We start from the raw sequence: 18898 nt of genomic DNA on the forward strand, positions 1-18898 counted from the left end.
TACATTGCAAAAAGTGTAAATTAATCTGAATCATTTGGCACCTTCGTTTTCTTTATGATATCAGTTGCTGCACTGTAATGTGGGTCTCCCCATTTCCTGTAAAATTTGATTTCCAGCTGGTTTTCTTCCATCAGCAGATGTTTTTGCATTCTTTTGTAAACTAAGAAGGAAGAAAATAAGGGCTAGTGTTCCAGATAAACCCCCTGGCATGCATTTTAATTACAAGAGCCTTATTAGTTGGGAATCTTAAGATTTTATCCCAGCTCCAACTTTCTGTGAAGTGCTTCTCTTCAAGTCTCCTTTAATGGGATTTTTATTCAAGGTCATATATTCCTTTTTGGGCATTTGGAGATTTGACAACAGAAGAACAGAGCTATAAAAGTGAGGATGTAATATATCACAGGATCAAGTGTGGACAATTTGTCCACTACTCCAGTGCCTGTTGGTAGGAGGAATACACCAAAATTTCTTCAAAGACCTATGACTCAATTTAATAAAGCATCCACAAAACCTGCACCAAACCACCACCACCTCCTACCTCGCCCTAGGAAATGAGTGGTGCAAGTTCATAAGTATCTCTAGATCAGGCAAAAAGTTGAAAGGCTCTGCTTGCTAAAGAGTAGTTGTTTTCCTGCAGTTTGGGTCAGGCTTCTGCACTGCAAAGTCTCTAAACTGGAAGGCAAATCTGGCAATATGCTAATCTGACAATAAAAAGTGACTTCTGAACCTTTTCTCTGCTGAGGAACTGACAGTGAAGCACAGAGACAGTTGTCTAACCAGACAAAATGACAGAGAAAATATGCTTTCAAACAAGAGCATAAATTGTAGGTGGTGCAGATGAATCAAAGAAAAAGCAACAGCTATAGTACTAATATTATGCACTAGCCTCAGTTTACCTCTGCTTCTTCATCTCTCTCCTTCACATATGCATGAATGGAGGGTGTACCCTGTCAAACTAATAACAGAGGGTTGGGGGGTGACAATATCTCTTGTACTGAGACCAGACATTTCCATCACATGGGGCAGCTAGGGAGGGGAGGGGAGGCAGAAAACAAATATAGTGCAGTATGAATCCAACACCATTCTGTGCAGACACAAAAGTTTGCATATTGCACTGGGCGCTTGAAGATCATAAATCTATGCATGAGAAAGATGTAGTGGAAATTTTTTGGGGGGGATTAGAGTTTATTTTTGTCATCTCTGTGAGACAGCTACTCATTCATCCAGATCACAGCTAAGAAAAAAAGCTGGTCACAGAAATTAGCAGTTTCAGCTCAGCAGCAAAGTCGCCAGCCTGTGAAGGCAGAGAGAAATTGACTAATTAGCAATGCGCACTAAAACTTGACGGTTCTTTATAGAGAGAGAGAGAGAGAGACGAGAGAGAGGAGAGAGAGAGAGAGAGGCAGAGGAGGGGGTCGCTTTCTCCCCTTCTTTCTTCCAAAGATGTTTGAAATCGCAGTCATTTACGCTCGACAATTTTTACAATAGCCTTGAGCCATAATTTTGCGAGTCTCTCCAGCATCCATCCCCCTGTATGGTCTCTCTCCACCGGCCATGCACGACCGTTTCTCTCCCCAACCGTGGATTTCCTATTACTCTCGTTACGACTCACTGAGCCCCAGGCCCAAGGATAATGATGTGTTGTTTCTTGGTAGCATAATTTGTCACACGTACATTTTTTCTTCTTCTTCTCTTGCAGAAAGCTCTGCGCGCGCTCTCTCTCTCTCTTTCTCTCTCTCCCCTTCTCCCTCTCGTACATTTTCTTGCTGTTGCTAATTCATGGTGATCAAATGATGTACGACAAAATAAATTGTAAAGAGTGACTGCTTGGAGTTGGGCACCAGAAGGTTTTTTTGTTTTGTTTTTTTGTTTTTGTTTTTGGAAGGAGCGATCAAACCTTTAAAAAGGAAGGACAATTGATTTTTTTTAGGGGGGGAGCTTAAGTGAACCTTTACTTTGGCAGCTGGTTGTGGAGCAGGTAAGTTTCTGGCCTTCGGTCTATCCGTCTTGAGTATTTTCTCTCTCTCGTGGCTTGTTTATTGTCGTGAAAGCGGGGCGTGTGTGTGTGTGTGTGTGTGTGTGTGTGTGTGTGGTTTCCGTGGGCTTAGAAGTATGTGGCGATCGGGGGGGGGGGTGCACTTGTGTTACACGCACGTCTTTGGAGAATAAACTCCGACTGCAAGAAATGGTCAAAGGAGGAAGAAAGAAGGGGAGGGCGGATGAGAGGTGTGTGTGAAGGGGGGGGGGAGGAATGACCGGGTCCACTTAAAGGGAGAGGCTCTTGGAGATTTCTGAAACCCCGACTGTTGGGAGGCAAGGGAAGTGACCGGGGAAGGGGACCTCCCTGCCACCTGGCCACAGGCGAAGACTGCAAGCGCTGCCCACCAGAAGGGGAAGCTACAATGGAAGTAGCAGCCCTCGCCGGGATCCTGCAGAGAAGCCGTGGCGGCGGCGGCGGCGGCGGCGGCGCTGGCTGTTGCCGCGGAGGGCTCGGCTCTGCCGGAGGCGGGCGACGGCCAGCGCGGGTCTCTTTCCCCTCAGCGCGAGCAGGTGCAACTCCCAGGTTAAGGCTCGGTGTATTGATTCCCCTCAGCCGCCGCCGCCGCCGCCGCCCTCAGAGTCCAGGCGACTTTGGCTTGGGGAGCTCCGGCTCCTGGCGGCGCAGGGGCACTTTTCCGCGCCCGCCCGCCCGCCTCTTCCTTCTCCTTCCCTCATGCCCCCCAATCTCTCTCTTTCCCCCCTTCACATCCACCCACCTCCCCACTCGAACTTCCCAGAGTTGCCGGAGTTAAAGCGGCGCCGCCTTCCGCCCACAGGAAAAGCAACCCGCGCAGAATCAACGCCAGATTCTGGCGGGGGACTCGGCTCGGCCTGCCTCTCTCCCCGCTTTGCCCAATGCAGTGCAGCACGCGCAGCGAGAGGCGGCCGGAGTTGGGTGCACACCGCTGCCCCCTCTCCTCTCCTCCTCTCCCACAGACGAGGACATTCCTTCCTCTCCCCCCCCCCCCCGCCCTCGCGGTGCTGCTTCTAGGCGAAGCGTCTGGCGGCTCTGCAGACGCCGTCCCTCGCAAAGGCGGGAAAGGCGCAGTTTGGGGAAGGGGAGGGGCATCCGACAGGGGCTTCTTCAGGCAGGCTGTCTGAAATAGCGGCCTGGCCGCCCTCGACTTTGGCAAGGGCTGCGTGGTTTTTCCACCCGCCCTCTCTTTCGTCTCGATAGTTTCTCTGAGAGTTTCCACCGCTTGCCGTACAAGCCCAAACTCTACCCCACCTTCCTTTCCCGCCTCCTGCGAAGGGAGCAGCAGCAGCAGCAGCAGTGTGGCGCGCAAGTGGCGCGCGCGCCTCCTCCGCTCCTCCCGGGTTGAAAGAAAGTAGTTGCCCACGAGCCGTGTCCCACCCCACCCCCACCCCCACCCCCCGCCATTTCGGGAGGGAAGCAGCAGCAGCAGCGCTTGCTGGAGATGAAAGCCCAAGCCCCATGGCGGGGGGAGAGCAGCGCACCGAGAGTTTTAAGCAGCCCCAAGCCCGCCGTGGCGGCGGCGGGGGCGGCTGAGCAGGACGCGTCTCGGTGCTTGCGATAAGGATGGACACGCCAGGCCTGTGAAAGCTCCGCGTTTGTTCTTGTGTGCCCCCCTCCACCCCCAGCCTCTCAACCACTCGTTTCCTCACCCCACCCCACCCCGCCTTGCCCCCTCTTCGCCCAGGTCGGAGGCGGCTTTCCAGTCAGGTGCGCTGAGGTTGCCCGCCATGTCCAGGTCCGGGGACCGAACGTCTACCTTCGACCCCAGCCATAGCGACAACCTGCTCCACGGCCTCAACCTGCTGTGGAGGAAGCAGCTCTTCTGCGACGTGACCCTGACGGCGCAAGGCCAGCAGTTCCATTGCCACAAGGCCGTGCTGGCCTCGTGCTCGCAGTACTTCCGATCGCTCTTCTCCAGCACCGCCGGAGGAGGAGGAGGCGGAGGCGGAGGAGGCGGCGGCGGGGGGAGCGGGCACCACCACCACCACCCGCTGGGCGTCGGACCAGGTGCTCAGGACGGCCTACCCTCCAAAGAGCAGCAGCAGCAGCAGCAGCAGCAGCAGCAGCAGGAAGAGTCCGGCACGCCCTCCTCGTCCCCGGAGGACAAGCTGCTGGCCAGCCCGCGGGCCATCAACAACCTGGTGCTGCAGGGCTGCTCGTCGATCGGGCTGCGCCTGGTGCTCGAGTACCTGTACACGGCCAACGTGACCCTGTCCCTGGACACGGTGGAGGAGGTGCTGTCGGTCAGCAAGATCCTGCACATCCCGCAGGTCACCAAGCTGTGCGTGCAGTTCCTCAACGACCAGATCTCGGTGCAGAACTACAAGCAGGTGTGCAAGATCGCCGCCTTGCACGGCCTCGAGGAGACCAAGAAGCTGGCCAACAAGTACCTGGTGGAGGACGTGCTGCTGCTCAACTTCGAGGAGATGCGCGCCCTGCTGGACTCGCTGCCTCCCCCCGTCGAGTCGGAGCTGGCGCTCTTCCAGATGTCCGTGCTGTGGCTGGAGCACGACCGAGAGACCCGCATGCAGTACGCGCCGGACCTCATGAAGCGCCTGCGCTTCGCCCTCATCCCGGCCCCGGAGCTCGTCGAGCGGGTCCAGTCGGTGGATTTCATGCGGACCGACCCCGTCTGCCAGAAGCTGCTTCTGGACGCCATGAACTACCACCTGATGCCCTTCAGGCAGCACTGCAGGCAGAGCTTGGCCAGCAGGTAAGTAAGAGAAGGCGAAGCGGGCGGGCGGGGGGGTCCCATTCAGACAAAGCCTCATACTTTGCATCGGATTAGCTGCGTGGGTACATGGAACTTGAGGTTCAAAAGTTGACTTCAGCACTACAGAGCTGTGAGCAAAACAGGGACAGCGCCTGGCTGAGGCGGTGGGTTGAACACACCCTCCCATAGGCACTGGATGAAAATAGAGAGGAAATATATATGGGGGGGGGGACACACTATAGCAACAGCCACAGGAATATCATGGCTCAAAAAGGAGCCTTGGCTTAGATATTTGGGGCCCTTTAAAGATGCTGCAGCTGTTTTGGATAGTCACTTCCTACTGCATCAATAACACGTGCAGAAAGTTTGCAGACAACTGAAGCTGGACCCTCATGCGGAAGGAAGTCACGTGGGGACTTATTACTCAGTAGACCTGTATAGGATTGCGCTGTGGATTTCTGCTTGTGCTCTTGTGGGTGAGCTTGTGATAAAGGATACAGGTCAGTTCCTTGTGTAATGCACTTGGATGAAAGTTCGGGTTGCAGGGAAAGTTCGAGCCCTGTCAAAATGCATGAGGAATTGCACCCACACTTTTCTGGAAGATGCTTTGTTGATACAGCCCATGGTGAGGTGTTTTGAAGAAAGCAAAGTACTTTTTAAATTTATTTAAATTTGTTTGATTTAGTGGAGGGGAGGACAAAAGGAGAATACAGTTTTGAAAAAGGAAAGGAAAACTTCAGTAACAGGTTGTGATGTTCTCCTTAAGTGTTAAGCTGCCCAGTCACTGAACTACAGTACTTGTTAGAGGTGCAGTGCACAGCAAGCAAGACTGGTGTCAAGGGAAAGTGGAATGTGCTGGATAATTTAGGAGATGTCTCTTAAAATACAATATGGGGAGAAAATTGGATGGGCAAACAGCCATGGCTTAGTAGCATCAGTTTTAAATCCCATTATGATCTCCTTGGGCCCTTTCTACAGGGATGGTATCTTGCCAGCTCCTCATCTTTCTACTGTGGAAGTTACCACAATTCTTTCTGATATAATGCTCTGTTCCCCTGATACTACAATGCAATGTACAAGTTATATTTAACAGCAAAAAGTACAACTTAAAATGTGTTAATCATTAACATGCTTCACATTATTCCCAGTTTAATGTTTCACCTGTTTTATAAAACAATCCAAATACAGTGCAGATGTCTGGGTTTACATCTAGCTCTTAAAGTACTTTCTATGCTCACTTATAATACTGCCGTTGATAAAATGCAGGTATTGCCCATGAAAAGTCATGATGTCATACTGTTTGTGACATCATATATATTTTCCTGTTAAATGAGTGAATGAAAATCCATGATAAAAATCTTTTAAATTGCTACTATGGGAAATGAAAGAGATGGGAAGTGTTTAATATTATATTTTTGTGTGTAGCTATGCCTCTTTTTTGTTGTATGTATTAATATCAAACTGTCTGAAAGTCTAGACATGTCACAAAACTTTTATTTTGTCTTTTTAATATATGGTTAACAGTGAATTATTATTAAAGTGGCATGATCGGGAAGAGCGTTGTGAGATCCATAGTGTTTTGCATATTATGGTGTTTTATTTCCCTGTGCAGAACTTAACAAAAACTCCATGTTTAACTTAAACATTTAACTTTAGGTGATGATAGCTGCAGAGCTTCTGGCTTTCTTTGTCTCTAGAGAGGCTTTGTAAAATATCTAGCTACACTTTAGTGTATCTTAGTGCCAAGTATTAGGAAAAACCAACGGGGCCTGGTAGGGACCCCAAGATCTCCTGCAATGCTTTTGCAAAGTTTTTTGCAGATAAAATCGCTCAGATTCAGAAGGAGGTAGACTCCACCGTGGGAGCAGGGCCAGGGCGGGAGAGTGCTAGAGTTCTGTCTGGTCCTGTTACATGGGATCAATTCCAATCTGTTACCTCCGAGGATGTGGACAGGCTGCTTGGACGAGTGAAACCGACCACCTGTCTCCTTGATCCTTGCCCATCCTGGCTGATAAAAGCGAGCCGGGAAGGGCTGGGCGATGGGCTTTGCGGGGTGGTGAACGCTTCCCTCCATGAGGGAGCCTTCCCAGACCCGCTGAAAGAGGCGGTCATTAAACCGCTTCTTAAAAAAACATCTTTAGACCCGGCCAATTTGGCCAACTATCGCCCAGTCTCAAATCTGCCATTCTTGGGCAAGGTGATTGAGCGGGTGGTTGCTGAACAACTCCAAGCACGCCTGGAGGAAACGGACCATTTGGATCCCTTCCAATCGGGATTCAGGCCTCACCATGGGACTGAAACTGCCTTGGTCGCGCTGGTTGATGATCTCCGGCGGGCTAGGGACAAAGGTGAGAGCTGTTTCCTAGTTCTGCTGGATCTCTCAGCGGCCTTTGACACCATCGACCATAACATCCTTCTGGACCGTCTAGAGGGGCTGGGAGCTGGGGGCACTGTTATACAGTGGTTCCGCTCCTTCCTCCTGGGCCGTGTCCAGAAGGTGGTGGTGGGGGATGAATGTTCAGACCCCTGGGCTCTCACTTGTGGGGTGCCTCAGGGTTCTGTCCTCTCCCCCATGCTTTTTAATATCTATATGAAGCCGCTGGGAGAGATCATCAGGGGGTTTGGACTGGGTGTTCATCAGTATGCAGATGACACCCAGCTCTACCTCTCCTTTAAATCAGAACCAGTGAAGGCGGTGAAGGTCCTGTGTGAGTGCCTGGAGGCGGTTGGAGGTTGGATGGCGGCTAACAGATTGAGGTTGAATCCTGACAAGACAGAAGTACTGTTTTTGGGGGACAAGAGGCGGGCAGGTGTGGAGGATTCCCTGGTCCTGAATGGGGTAACTGTGCCCCTGAAGGACCAGGTGCGCAGCCTGGGAGTCATTTTGGACTCACAGCTGTCCATGGAGGCGCAGATTAACTCTGTGTCCAGGGCAGCTGTCTACCAGCTCCACCTGGTACGCAGGCTAAGACCCTACCTCCCCGCGGACTGTCTCGCCAGAGTGGTGCATGCTCTAGTTATCTCACGCTTGGACTACTGCAATGCGCTCTACGTGGGGCTACCTTTGAAGGTGACCCGGAAACTGCAATTAATCCAGAATGCGGCATCTAGACTGGTGACTGGGAGTGGCCGCCGGGACCACATAACACCGGTTCTGAGAGATCTGCATTGGCTCCCAGTACGTTTCCGAGCACAATTCAAAGTGTTGGTGCTGACCTTTAAAGCCCTAAACGGCCTCGGTCCTGTATACCTGAAGGAGCGTCTCCACCCCCATCGTTCAGCCCGGACACTGAGATCCAGCGCCGAGGGCCTTCTGGCGGTTCCCTCATTGCGAGAAGTGAGGTTACAGGGAACCAGACAGAGGGCCTTCTCGGTAGTGGCGCCCGCCCTGTGGAACGCCCTCCCATCAGATGTCAAAGAGATAAAGAATTACCTGACGTTCAGAAGACATCTTAAGGCAGCCCTGTTCAGGGATGTTTTTAATATGTAATGCTGTATTGTTTTTAATACTGATTGGGAGCCGCCCAGAGTGGCTGGGGAAACTCAGCCAGATGGGCGGGGTATAAATAATAAATTATTATTATTATTATTATTATTAAAAATTGTAACAGGAGCACTAAGAAATATAAAAGCACATTTGAGGCCTTAACAGTAACATGTCTGGCAACTGTCTCTAGGATAATATTTTGGCTTTCGAAATACAGACTACATTACCTACTTCAGCCTCAATTCTGCACACCACCTGGGACATGATGGGGTTTGTGTTGTGGTGGATTGCTGAGATACCAGGCTGTTTGGTTCAGTGCAGATACCTTCCAGCTTCACTGGTCCATATCATTTGAAGGATATGTAGTGGTGTTCTGACCACTGAATGTTTACAGGTGTCAGGGATGCTGATACTTCTGCAGCTGGAAGCTATCTTTTTCCTTTAAGCAAAAAAATGCACAGAACAGACATAGTCTGACCTTATTCTGTAGTCATTAAGGCTGCAATCCTACACCTGCTTACCTGGGAGTAAACCCCACTGAACTAAATGGGGCTTCCTACTGAGTAGATATGTATGGGCTTGCAGTGTTATGGAACTATGGATTGAATCCATCTATGCTATATTCAAAGTAGACCCATTAAAATTAATGGGCCTAAGTTAGTCAAGCCCATTAATTTCAATGGGTCAACACTGAATAGGACTAACATTGGATACAACCCAGTATTTCTCACTTTTGTACTCAAATGTGGATACTGATTTAACTTGTTTGTTGCACATATAACATTGTACGGACATACTGAGAGTATTAAAACAAATTAACCTCTGTAGTCATATTAAAACTTTACTCTAGATATTATCATTGATATCCATTAATGATCTACTCTTCTATCTTGATAGTTTGACTTTCTTTAATATTCCATAATTATTCCATGATACTGTCTAGCATATACACAAAAAGATAAATAAATCAAAGAAGTTCATAAGCAAAGCAAATTTTATATGCACCAGATTAAGTTTTTTTAACTGTCCCATATGACTTAATTAAAACTGAAGAAATTAAATATAAAATTTTAAACTAAACAAATGATGATCCTTGAAAGCTTAACATTAAATGAAAGAGATTCTTTAAAAGGCATGGGAACATTATTTGGAATTATTTGGGGGAAAGCATATTTAAAACTTATTGAATAAAGTAGTCTGATAGATAGAAATGAATAAAGAGAATGATTTCCAGACATGATTATTGGTTTCCAGGGAGCAATAATGACATAGGTAAATTAGAACTACATGAAATGTTTTATGAGATGTTGATAAGGGATACTTATGAATATGGTTCTTTTTAAAAGAGACTAGCTTCTTTCTGAGAGGTAAATAGTTAAGTAGCATAGACATCTGCTTAGTACTCTATAATGAAGAAACATAGAATTAACACACCTGCTCTTAAAGACTGATTAACATCCTGCTGCAGACTCCCATTTACTTTAATGGGGGCTGTATCAGGCCTTTAGCATAATTTGATAACTGTCTTCCTGATTTGCTTAAAATTACACTTTTGTTCCTAATGCACTACTTAAAACTATTGCATGCAGATGCTTTGGGATTTGCCCTATTTGCAAACTTTAAACTCCCACTAAAGAGAAAGGGTAAAAAGCCAAAAGCCTGAATTATGATTCTCAAGTTGCTCTCTGGAAGTAGTACCGGTAATTTTATGTATCTTTTGTATTGTAGCCCTAAAATAAGATAATACTGTTATCACTGCTGCAAAACAAGTGCACATATTTGAAACTATAATACCTTTGATGATGGTCTGTCTCAAAATGAAATCCTTCAATGGATGCAAGACCATAGCCAACATTTATTACATTTCAAATGCATTATATAAATCATACCAATATGCTAGTTCTAGAGAATCAGTAGTAAAGTAAGATATACTTTTCACCCATAAAATGTAAATGTTTGTTCTAAAAACTATGGAAAATGTATTTTTCCATAAGTAAGAAATCATAAAATTTCAGAGTTTAGTGGAACTTAATCCTAAGAATTGTATAAAGAAGTACAGCTTTATACCCTGTAAAGTGCTGAATATAACATGCGTGATTTGCCCCCTCCCGTCTCTGCTTTACACACAAGGGGAGGAGATTTAAAGTTTCCATTTGCAGTTTGTAACAAGCAGCAGTTTCCTGTTTTGTCTGAATATGAGAAACTGTGGTTCATTCAAACCACAATTTGTTAACAAACCAAGGTAGCAGACTATGCTTTGTTTCAATATCCTGATTTGTTAGCTAATTATGATTTCTACAAACAAGAGTCTCTTGTGTTCAGATGAAATAGGAAATCGCTGTTTGTTACAAACTCTGAATCAAAGCTAAATCTTGTTACACACAAAGGAAAGTACAGTCATGAGGATCGTGCATGTATTGACAAACCATGATTTTGTTACTTCTGAATTGGGCTTCTGCATTAACTCTCAGTTGCTGAATGAAGAGGCAAATGCTAAGATGCATATATGGAGATTGTAATGTTTATATGGCTTGCTCGAGGTAATAATAAAGCATCAACTTCAGCTTTCCCCCTTATTTGACTAGCAACCAGTCATGAGTGTCCTGGTGGCAGAAACTCTTCCTTGCATTACAGCTTATGGTTTTCTTGGTGACTGGTTTTAAAGATGATAATTTCCTTTGCATTTTCAATTACATTTTAGAGCTCTGAATTGAAAGAATTGGAATAAAAGATGGAGAGTTTACTTTGTTCCCACACTTTCCCCATAAACTGAGAAAAATGAAATAGCTCTCTCCAGGCAAGTGGTATCACCTTTGCCTCTCAACAAATAGGAGAAGTTGGATGTTTGAAAGGGCTCTTTAGGTTTTTCTACTAATCTTGGTTCACTAGGAAGTCTTAGTAAGAAAGGACCATGATACCTCTTCCTTCCACCTGTTTTTGCAGCTCACTACCATTTGCCTGGGTGCATGAGCTTTTTTTTAATGTCTCATATATTGACAGTTACAGTGACTGTGCAATGGAAATCAGGCTGGATACTTCAAGACAATGGTTTACATGTTAACCCAGAACTCTGTAATTCTTTGCCTCTTTCACCACTGAGTAGAACTTAGTTGTCTAAAAGTGTCCATCACACAATGGACTTCACTAGAGTGCTTTTTAATATTTTTTAAAAAGCTAGCTATTGATACTTGTCAAGTTAGACTTACTGCAAAGTCCGTTGCATGAAGGCGTATAATTGTCAATGACCGATAAAGCAATTTTTATAATTTTTATCATTCTGAAGTTCAATCAAGTTTTGCCACTCTGTTTTCCAAGGGGCAGACTTTGTTTATCTGTGTGTAGTTATGGGATATAAGTATGGTTGAAATCCTAGTTGCAGTCTGTGTATGCTCACTGCTCTTTGTAGGCACCATAATCAAATATTAACTAAGGAAGGGGAGCGCCTGGCACTTGCTTAAGATGCGGGGCTTTGAAGACCCATTCTCCTGTTTGGTTTGGGTGCAAATGTGAGGAGAGAGGGAACTGGGTTTGAAGCTGCATGTTCTTGCAAGCCAGTTGTATTTTCCCCACAACACATGCAGAAAGGGTCCTCTTCTCAGTTTAAAGATTCCCGTTGGAAGGAAATTGGTCTTGGAGGCAATAGCTGATAACATATACCATGCAAGCCTACTGGTGGAGGTTTGGGCCTGAATGCTGCTCCCATGCTGGCAACATTCACTGGCAGTAAGTGGGCAACATGCATGTCCAGACCAGGGGCTCTGCTAGAGTTGGGTTCATGGGGCTTGAGCTCCAAATCTTTTTCTAAGTGCCCCAGATCATTACCTGTGTGGGTAATGAAATTGGGGGAAATGGAATTGTGAAGGGTCGATTTGGGTAGGATATTAATTTGGAAGAATAAATGTGTTTAGAGAGATAATTTGAGGGTAATTTGAATGGGAATTTAACTGATTTGGATAAAGATATGCTGGGAAATTAATTGGGAGTAAAAGAATTGAAGGGGCACTGATTTTAGGTGCTCTGGGAAGGGTGCAAATTAATTGAATAATTTACACAGGGCGATTTGGATGGGAAATAGGCTGACTTGCCTTCTCTGACATTTAAATTCTAAATTAGCATCTATACACATTAGCATATGGTGTTCTTATGCAAATTTGTGTCAAGGGGTCCATGCCCTCCAAACCTTTAAATACCTAAATATTCCCCTGGTACAGACCTCAGCCCCATTGGGTTTGGAGACTGTTGAGCTTGCTTTAAAAAGAAAAAGAAAAGGAAAGTTTCTCATAGTTCAGTTGGCAGATCATTTAAGTAGAGTATGACTTTCTTAATTTTAGGGTTATTGGTTCGAGGCCCATGTTGGGCAAAATATTCTTGCATTTCAGGCAATTGGACTAGATGATCCTTGTGGTCCCTTCCAACTCTACAATTCTATGATTCCACAATTCCTATATATATTTAGAGGTTTCTTTAACCTCTAAGGACCCACTTGAATGCTCCCACTTCCCCATTTTGCCACCCTGCTCATCCCTATGCAGAATACTTATGCTTGTTGCCTTCCATCTCACAAGGCAAAACTCTGAAATGGAGCTGACTAGAGGCCTGCTGTTCAACTGAAGAGGGGGAATAAAACAAACAAGCCAAAAAGAACACACTAAGCATATTCAGATCCTTCAGCTTACCTTAGTTTGCTGTTTAGTTTGCTGCCAGTATCCCTTGTTATTGAACTATAACACTCTGTATCAAATGAATGGCCTTCTGCCAAACGTATTAATTTGAAGCTGCTTTTCTGTGTAGAGAAAGAACCATGTGAAACAACATCTGCCTTCTGAGGTCAAGTATTATAAATATATCATAATAAGTCAAGTAGTAAGGTGATTATTGTGGGACTGAAAGTGGGAGATGAGACCGGCAAGCTATCACAAGCATTTTGACACAATTCTTGTATATATGAAATACCTCGCTATGATCATCCACTGAACCCACCTGGATTATCTGCTTCTCCTATTTTGTACTCTTTGTGTGAGCTGTGCAGTGTTTAGAGATGTCTCTCTACCTAGTAGACCAAAAAACATGGAGATAAATTTTATCTATGAATCATATATGTATCTTGTATTTTTTCCTGAGGAGCTCAGAGCTACAACCCAGTTCCCAGATTTTGTCTTTCCTCTGTTCCATTACTGCTAGTCCCAATTCCTGACACTGGGTTTCATATGTTCAGCTTTCTTGTTCTTGAGCAGACTCTTGTATTCCAGTCTAAGTTTGATCAAATTTTCCATGGATTCCTCTGATGGATTCTTATGTGAATCCCTAATTGCCTTAGCCAGAACTTTCTTAGCCACTTTGCATTGACCATCAGACCAGCCAAGGTGTGCTGATTGTGTTGATTATTAATTGTATAAGTTATCAAATAGGGCCTGAGTTCTGTGAAAATTTGCTGGAAGACATCAATGATATTTGGAAATTTGCTCATAAAAAGTTGGTGCAAGCTGGTCAGATGATCACTATATATTGGCAACTGTCTGTCTCAAGAGACAATGGAATGTGCCTCCAGTGATGAAGTCAAACTGCTGTGTTAGCAGCACCTCTCCTGGGTGCAAGCCTGGGCAGTATGTCTAGAGGTCCTGGGCTGCCCAGACAACAACCCCTCCCTCAGCCTCACTAATGTGGTCCAAAGGAAAGCAGACCCATACGTTTGGCACCAGCTTGGCTGCAAGAGCTGCTGGAAGGAGGTGTACAAGGTGCCACCCAACTGTCTTGGACTTAATAAATTAAATATTGTCCTCTGGCCACCATATATCCACATCGCCTAGAATAGATAAACTTCAGATTCAAAATAACAGCCCCAACCTTGAAGCTTTCCCCCAAACAACCAGTGCCCTTTGGCAATAGTAATTGGAGGTCATCAGGAGAAACGACAGTCACAGTGGCATAATAAATCCCTAACTTCAAAATAGCACCACAGATTATGGTTGGCACAATCCATGCAGAGTAATCAAATATCAAAAGTAATCAAATATGCAAAAACATAGCAGAAACGCCCCATAGAAATGCTGTCAGCTGCTCAATAAATAATAATAATCTCTGTCACTGGTTCTTAAAACTAGGAGTCATTTTAAAAAACAAAAAAGTATTTCTTGGCATTGGATTTGCAGCTAAGTTATTTGTTACCCTGGAACATTTTCAGGAAGATGGCTCCAAATATTTCTAGTAGCATATATCTCTTGCTGTGTCATTGGAAGGGAGATAACTGATTTAGCTCAAATAAACCCTGCCAAGATTAACAGAAGCTGACTGATCAGGGGGAGGCTGGAGGGGGAGGCTGAAGAAAGTAATGGCTGAGACAGCAGACTTCTTCTTTTTTTTTTTTTTTTTTAGAAGCCTCAGAGGGAAATGGATAACCAGCCATAACAAAGGAACAAACATTACTTTTAGAATTCCTATGAGACTTTGATAAACTTAAGATGGGATTTGGGGTGCAATATATGCAGTGTTTCAATAGAGCAAATTAAGGAGATAAATCAGGACTGCATAATTTCTGATCACGTACCAGCTTGCTCCCTTCACAGATAGGGAGGAGAGAAGCATTCATGTTCTTTAAAGCACAGCTCTCCATGATGTCAGACCTCAGACACTACGATCAAAGACAGTGTTTTCTCCAGGACACTGTGATGTGAATTTTCTGTACAAACCTGAAGTAATGGTGAGACAGTACAATCAGCAAGAATCTGACTAATAGGGAAAGTGAAAACTTGTATATCCAGTTCACGAGAGGGTTTTTAAAAACAAAACAAAACAAACCTATTAAACTGCCTAAAAGGAAAATGTACAGCAGACGACTTGCCAAGAAATTTTTGAATTGTTCATCACTGTAAATAGTGTTAGTATAATACATCCTACCTGTCCGACTCATATGTACGTACAAGAGCATAGCCTCAGGGCACGTAGTTCGGTCACCTTGCTAAAGCTAAAGCATTTCCAGTTCTGGGTCTGGTCAGCTCCTGGATGGGAGGTTGTCTGGAAACCCCCATTTATGCCACCTGGAATTCCATGTTGGAAGAAAGGCAGGATAAATAAATATAGAAATGAAATGAATAGTAAATAACACGTTGAGGGGCCAGAAAACTTCTGTGAGTTGGCATTTGTTACCAGCATCACCCAATCTCTGATTTCACTTCCTCCTGGAACTCAGAGTTCATCACTAACTGCCAGGAACCAGAGGAGACAGCCCCTACCACACCAACATATCAGTAATAATATGGTAGCAAAAATCCATACTAAAAATCCTTACTGTGGATTTTAGTCATAGGGCACTTTAGGAACCAATCCTAGCTAAATAGCTATAACAAATAAAAATAGTGTATTGCAATACAGTGAATAAATGCAGCCTGTTATATGTCTATGAAGTTGGGCACACTCTTCCAAGTCTAGCTAGCAGTATATAGAGTTGGGGAGTGGGCCCATCTCTGCCATCGCATCTCTGTCAGCCCCTCACACTGCTGCTGTCCATTCCCTGGGAGGGCACATCTGTTGTGAGGAGCCAGCTCTGTGTGTCTAGGCTCTCTCCATGACATGGTTCCCTGATTGCACAGGGTTCCACATCATGACAAGCAGAGTTCAAAACTGCCATTGTTCTCGGCACATTTTGTGACAGGGAAATTCATTAGCGTGAGCAGTTTCTGAACTCTGGGCATAGTACTGTACCTAAGATTTCAGAATAAAACTGCAGGATGGAAGGAAAGGAGGACATTTTTCTGCCTCCCCACTTCCAGCTGCTTTCTGAAGACTGGAGAAGAGACCCTGTTAGGAGTACTAGGGGGTGGGCAGAGGAAGAACTAGACCATGTGAAAAATGAACATAATATTTTAGCTGCAGTTCATTCATTTTTAGTTTTGAATTCTTGTTATAAAAAAGTGTGCCTAGACATTCCGTTCTTGCGCCCACAACCTAGGTTTAAGGTGCCATTTAGCTCCTAGCTTTCATATCTCAGTTTCTAACACTGATGAACAAGGGATGGATAACTCTTTGGAAGCCTGCCTCTCCTCTACAGTTATGCCCCTCAGTGTGTGTGTGCCTGTGATAGAGCAGCCACAGCCTCACTCTAGCTTCATGTAATTGTAATGACATGATCAAAACAAAATAAAAAAATTCCTTCCAGTAGCACCTTAAAGACCAACTGAGTTAGTTCTAGGTATGAGCTTTCGTGTGCATGCACACTTCTTCAGATACACTGAAACAGAAGTCACCGGACCTTTCTATATAGTGAGAAGGTGGGGAGGGGTATTACTCAGAAGTAATAGAAGTACAGTTACCTATCTGTAACTGTAATGACATGAGTTTGAATGTCCAACCAGTGCTGGAGTTTTGTACACTTTTCTGTGCCTAGAGCTGCAATTTCCAAATAGAGGATTGCCAAAGCTTTCTGAGTAGGTCACCATGCTGCCTGGGGTAAACCCTGAATGAAGTGTGATACACTGAGCCTGTGGAGGCCAAGAAAATGAAACTGGCTCCAGTATTTGTGTGAGAGATTCATTTGAAAGGGTTCAAGAAATGAAATTCACCTACCTACTTGTGCAGTCCCACAGGAAAGAAAGAAAGAAAGAAAGAAAGAAAGAAAGAAAGAAAGAAAGAAAGAAAGAAGCATCTATTAATGTTTGTCTAAACAAAATATTTAATGATAAATCAAGATTACATGCTACAAATTTTCTGTTGGCCTGAGGCAAAAGCTGGTGACTCAGAAAGACAGTGAAGAAAAGACATGGTTGATGGTTCTTTTCCCCAAAAACATTTTTTTAAAGGTAATGGCAATCATAAGGGTGCAACCTCCAGGTCTGCAAGAACAAGTTTCCAGATCATATTTCTAAGAGAACCTTGCTAAGGAAATCATTTCTATGGATGATTTGATGGTGGCTGTGGGTGGGGTAGGACCGGGGTGTGCACTGTCAATGGACAAAGGGCTAAGCAAGGTTTTATTGTTTCTGTGTTCAGAATTGCAGCCTCCTGAGGCTGCTTTTGCTTTAAAACAAACACAAATGTTGGTGCATTTTTGTATCAGTAATCTGAAACAGGGATACAGCAACGTGAAAGGAAAATACTTTAAAATGTTGCAAAAGCACTTGGGATCCAGGTAAGTGACTTAACAAGGATAGCATAATCAAACCAATAGGTGAAATCAGTTGTGTTGGCCTGGCTATTTCATGTTCATAAAAGAAAAGAAAAGAAAGGTGAATGAAAAATGTAGCGTGGCTACCAAGGAAGTGGCTGCACAAAGTGAAAGAAGAAATAATTTTAAGACACAAGTATTAACTTTTGAAAAAGAAACAAGTGAGGAAAGGACACTGTAGTTACATATATAAAAGAAAAATCAAGAAGAATTGGGAACAAGATACACATTATTCCTATTTGTTTCCTTTTCCATTTTTGTAAGATTTCCACTTCAGCATTGAATACTGCCTTTAATTTGTCTGCTGTTAAAATCCTCACATAAACCTCCAACTGGGGGGAAAAACTTGAAGAAAAACCAAAATAATAGGACTTCTTTTATAAGCAGAACTCCAGCTCTGTACATTGTGACCTGCACATCAGCTGTCTTCTTTCTCTTGCAGATTGCCCCTTCTCTCTGTTTTGTTTCATTAATCCAATCCCTTCTTTACAAGTTCTTCACATAACAGGTGAACATAGAAGCCAAGCCCCCCCCCCCACAAAAACCCCCAACAGTTGGGCAGGTATTAAAATTGAGTGGAACAAATATTTATGTTATGCTGATGAATTTTTTCCATCTCCAGAATTTGGAAATATTTAATTCAAGAGCCCCCATGTCTCTGGAGCATTTCACATATTACACAGAGGCAAACCCAGTTTTGCTTATGAATGTGCACTGAATAGGGAGCTGTAGATAATGATGGATCCCAGACACTTGTACCTATATTATGTTCATATTTGTAAACATGTTTGTGACATTCATATTTTATAACTTTAAGGGTACACTTGAAAAGTCTTAGGTGTAGATAGACCTAAAATATAATAGCTTGATTCATATTTCACTAACTCAAACACTGGTTTAGTGTAAAAGTGTGGGCTAATGGAGAGGATCTGAAGCCACTTATTTTGCTTCTGTGTGGAGTTATGAGAAGGTTTGGCTTAGCAAGTCATCTGAATCCAGGCTCATGGTTAAGCTAGAGTTGCCATATTTCAAAAAGTAAAATTCCTGATACCCGCCGCAATGTTGTTGAGCTTTTTTGGGGGAACAAACCCAAATGGTTGAGTTTTTGGAGCTGTTTCTGCTGCTTTTTCTTTCCATCGCATTGACATACATCCAGGTTTTCCTTGACAATTTGCTGATTCGGCAAAATTCCCCCCTGACGCCATTTTTACACTCAAAAACCAGGACATGTCGAGAATTTTCCTGACGTATGGCAAGCCTAGGTTAAGCACTGTCCAGACTAAACATGAGCTCCAACCAAGGTTTGTTATTGGCTGCAGCTTGTGGTTAGTCTCAAGAGAGCTTAATTATAAGCATGGTTTAGACATTTCTAGGAGTCCACATATTCACACAGTCTTGCTAAACAATGTTTTGGCTTAGCCTGACTTACTAATAACATGTGAAGTGGGCCTAAATTTTGAAATCATCAGAGGTTTCAGCATGGACGCTATATCACTCCTATGCTGTTTAGAACTGCTGAGGTAT

At 44.4% G+C, this 18898-nt stretch overlaps 1 protein-coding gene across 3 annotated transcripts in view; it reads left to right on the forward strand.

The window, feature by feature from the left end:
* Positions 1 to 1158: 1158 nt before the first annotated feature.
* The window catches only part of KLHL14 (kelch like family member 14), a 62048-nt gene continuing 44308 nt past the window's right edge, over positions 1159 to 18898 (forward strand). For 2 of the 3 annotated variants that reach the window (XM_081873691.1, XM_081873693.1), the window contains exon 1: positions 3632 to 4730. In XM_081873691.1, coding sequence (XP_081729817.1) covers positions 3745 to 4730 — 986 coding nt within the window. In that variant the 5' untranslated portion in view covers positions 3632 to 3744. Of the gene's footprint in view, positions 1979 to 3631; positions 4731 to 18898 lie in introns of those variants that run through there. The other variant, XM_081873692.1, reaches the window with a different exon arrangement.

The sequence above is a fragment of the Podarcis erhardii genome, assembly GCF_964252035.2.
Source record: "Podarcis erhardii genome assembly, chromosome: 8".
In the NCBI taxonomy this organism is placed as follows: domain Eukaryota; kingdom Metazoa; phylum Chordata; class Lepidosauria; order Squamata; family Lacertidae; genus Podarcis; species Podarcis erhardii.